The sequence below is a fragment of the Geospiza fortis genome, unplaced genomic scaffold (assembly GCF_000277835.1).
Source record: "Geospiza fortis unplaced genomic scaffold, GeoFor_1.0 scaffold412, whole genome shotgun sequence".
NCBI classification, from domain to species: domain Eukaryota; kingdom Metazoa; phylum Chordata; class Aves; order Passeriformes; family Thraupidae; genus Geospiza; species Geospiza fortis.
In genome coordinates, this window is record NW_005054504.1 from 617055 (window position 1) to 619401 (window position 2347).

Here is a 2347-nt window from a genome sequence, read left to right on the forward strand (position 1 = left end):
GGAGCTCTCATGGAGACCAGGTGTGCCCCACCTGATGTGCTGCCGCGTGGATGTTGCGCTTCTCACTCATGATGACGTGGGGCAGGTGCTGGTCCTTCCGCGGAGGCACCGGCGGCGGCTTGATCAGGAACCTGTAGGCACATCAGGGGTCAGGGCTGGCACGGGGCTGGGCGCAACCCTGAGCTCTCCTCCACTCACCTCTTGACCTTCCTGGCGCTGGGTTTCAGGCCCGTGCCGCCCCACTCGCCCCAGCCTGGCAGCACCAGGTTCACCGGCTGCGGCTTCCCCGCCCCCTCTGCCTTGCGCTTCTCCCGGCGGAAATCAGCGACCACATCATCCCCAGCAAAGGCCTCCGTGATCATCCCGCGCTGCTCGATGCCACCCTCCTGCACGAGGACAAGTCTGAGTGGGTTTAACGGTTACTGGGGGAATTTGGAGAGATTGGGACAAATTGGAAGGCACTGGGAGAGGGTTTGTGGGTACTGGGGAGAGTGGGAAGGGGGTGAAAGCTACTGGGCATTACTGGAGGGGGTTTGGGGTGTACTGTAAGAGGGTTTAGGAGTACTGGGAGTTACTAGTTTGGGGCTTCTAATTACTGGGAGGAGGTTTAAAGTTACTGGTTTGGGGTTACTGGGAGTTACTGAAAGAAGGTTTGGGGTTACTGGAAGGAAGTTTAGGGTTACCAGGTGAGGGTTTGGGGTTACTGGGACTTAAAGGTTTGGGCATTACTGGATGGGTGTTTTGGGTAGTGGGGAGCACAGGGGAGACACGTCCCACTCACCTCCTCCTCCAGGACTACAGGCAGGCTGGGGCAGTCCATCACCTGGGGCTTCCCATCCAGCACAGCCTCCAAGCTGATCATCTTCCTTTTGGCCGGTGCTTTCTTGGTATGTCTGTCCCCAGCTCTGCCTTCCTCCTGCTGCTGTGCTCGCTTCCCTGCTCTCAGGGCTACCAGCTTCTCCTGCTCTTCCACAAGCTCGTCCTTAGCCAGACTCTCCACATCCTCCATGGTGTGCACGCGGCGCAGCTGCTCCGAGAGCAGGAGCTGTTCCTGGGCCTGAGGGGGAGGCTCTGGCCCTGTGCTCACCAGCTCCTCAGCACAGACTGGGAGAACTGGGCTGTCCCCCAGCTCCTCAGCACAGACTGGGGGAACTGGGCTCTCCCTGGGCTGCTCACCACCAATCTCAGTCTCATCAGCACCTACATGTTGAGGGTAGAAATGGTCACTCCACAGAGCAGAGAGTAAGAGCAGCTGTGTGAAATCAGCCAAAAACTGTCCCCAGATCCCCCTCCCTTTGTCCCAGCCCCCAGCACTCCCAGCCCACCCAGCTCTGGGCCTTGAGCTCCTCACCATGGTCTCTGCCCTGCCCCTCAGGGCTCCCTGCCCGCTCCCGTCGCTTTTGCTCGAAGTCTTGCAGCAGAGCTTCTTCTTCTGACAGCTCCTCTTCCTCCTCCTCCATCTCGTCCTTGCTCTCCACAGCACCAGGCACTATGTCATCTCTTGGACCCTCCTGTGCCTCAGGCTCTGGGGCCAGGCCACTGGGCTTGCCCAGCATCCAGGGATTAGCCCCGCTGGGCATGGGCAAGGCTGTGGTGTCCTCCTCGGGCACCTCACACAGCTCCTCCTCGGGGGGCTCCACCTGCACCTTCTGCATCAGCTCCTTGTTCCTGGCCAGCTGCTCCTGCATGGCCTTGCGGGCCTGGGAGGCACCGAGAGGCTCTAACATAGGACAGAGAAAACATTCCCAACCTTCCCTGCCCACCTCAGCCTACCCCCTTCCCCAAGCAACGCTGAACACCCTGTCATGGCATTCCAATACACAAATGGGATTATAAGAGATAGAGAGACTTTATACTGTGGCTTGGAGGGACAGGACAAGGGGGAATGGCTGAACTCTGACAGAAGGCAGGGATAGACAGGATATTGGGAAGAAATTCTTTCCTGTGAGGGTGGGGAAGCCCAGGTAGAGATTCCCCAGAGAAACTGTGGCTGCCCCATCCCCAGAAATGTTCAAGGCCAGGTGCAACTTGGTCTAGTGGAAAGTGTCCCTGCCCATGGCAAGGGGGTGGAACTGGATGGGCTTTAAGGTCCCTTGTCACCAAACCATTCTGTGGCTCCATCTCACCTCGAGGTCATACTTAGCCATAATGGCCCTGGATCGAGCCCATTTTCCTTTGTTCTGATGCTTAAGGCTCATCCGCTCCTGTGGGAAGAGAAGCATCACACAGAGCTCCCCAAGGAGCAGGGCCCTCCCGAGGGGTGAGGCAGAGGTGCCAATGCAGCACCTGCATCCTGAGCTGCTCCAGCTCCTCCAGCCGTGCCAAGGTGGGCGCAGGGTCCGATTTG

General features: G+C 58.8%; 1 protein-coding gene across 1 annotated transcript in view; it reads right to left on the reverse strand.

Moving 5' to 3' along the window:
* Positions 1 to 2347, reverse strand: part of UTP14A (UTP14A small subunit processome component) — a 6851-nt gene that overhangs the window by 1361 nt on the left and 3143 nt on the right. Inside the window, exons 7-12 of the mRNA XM_031063443.1 lie at positions 2287 to 2347; positions 2127 to 2204; positions 1352 to 1700; positions 782 to 1200; positions 199 to 386; positions 32 to 131 (exon numbers count right to left, since the gene is read on the reverse strand). Of these exons, the coding sequence (XP_030919303.1) occupies positions 32 to 131; positions 199 to 386; positions 782 to 1200; positions 1352 to 1700; positions 2127 to 2204; positions 2287 to 2347 (1195 nt within the window). The remainder of the gene's footprint in view (positions 1 to 31; positions 132 to 198; positions 387 to 781; positions 1201 to 1351; positions 1701 to 2126; positions 2205 to 2286) is intronic.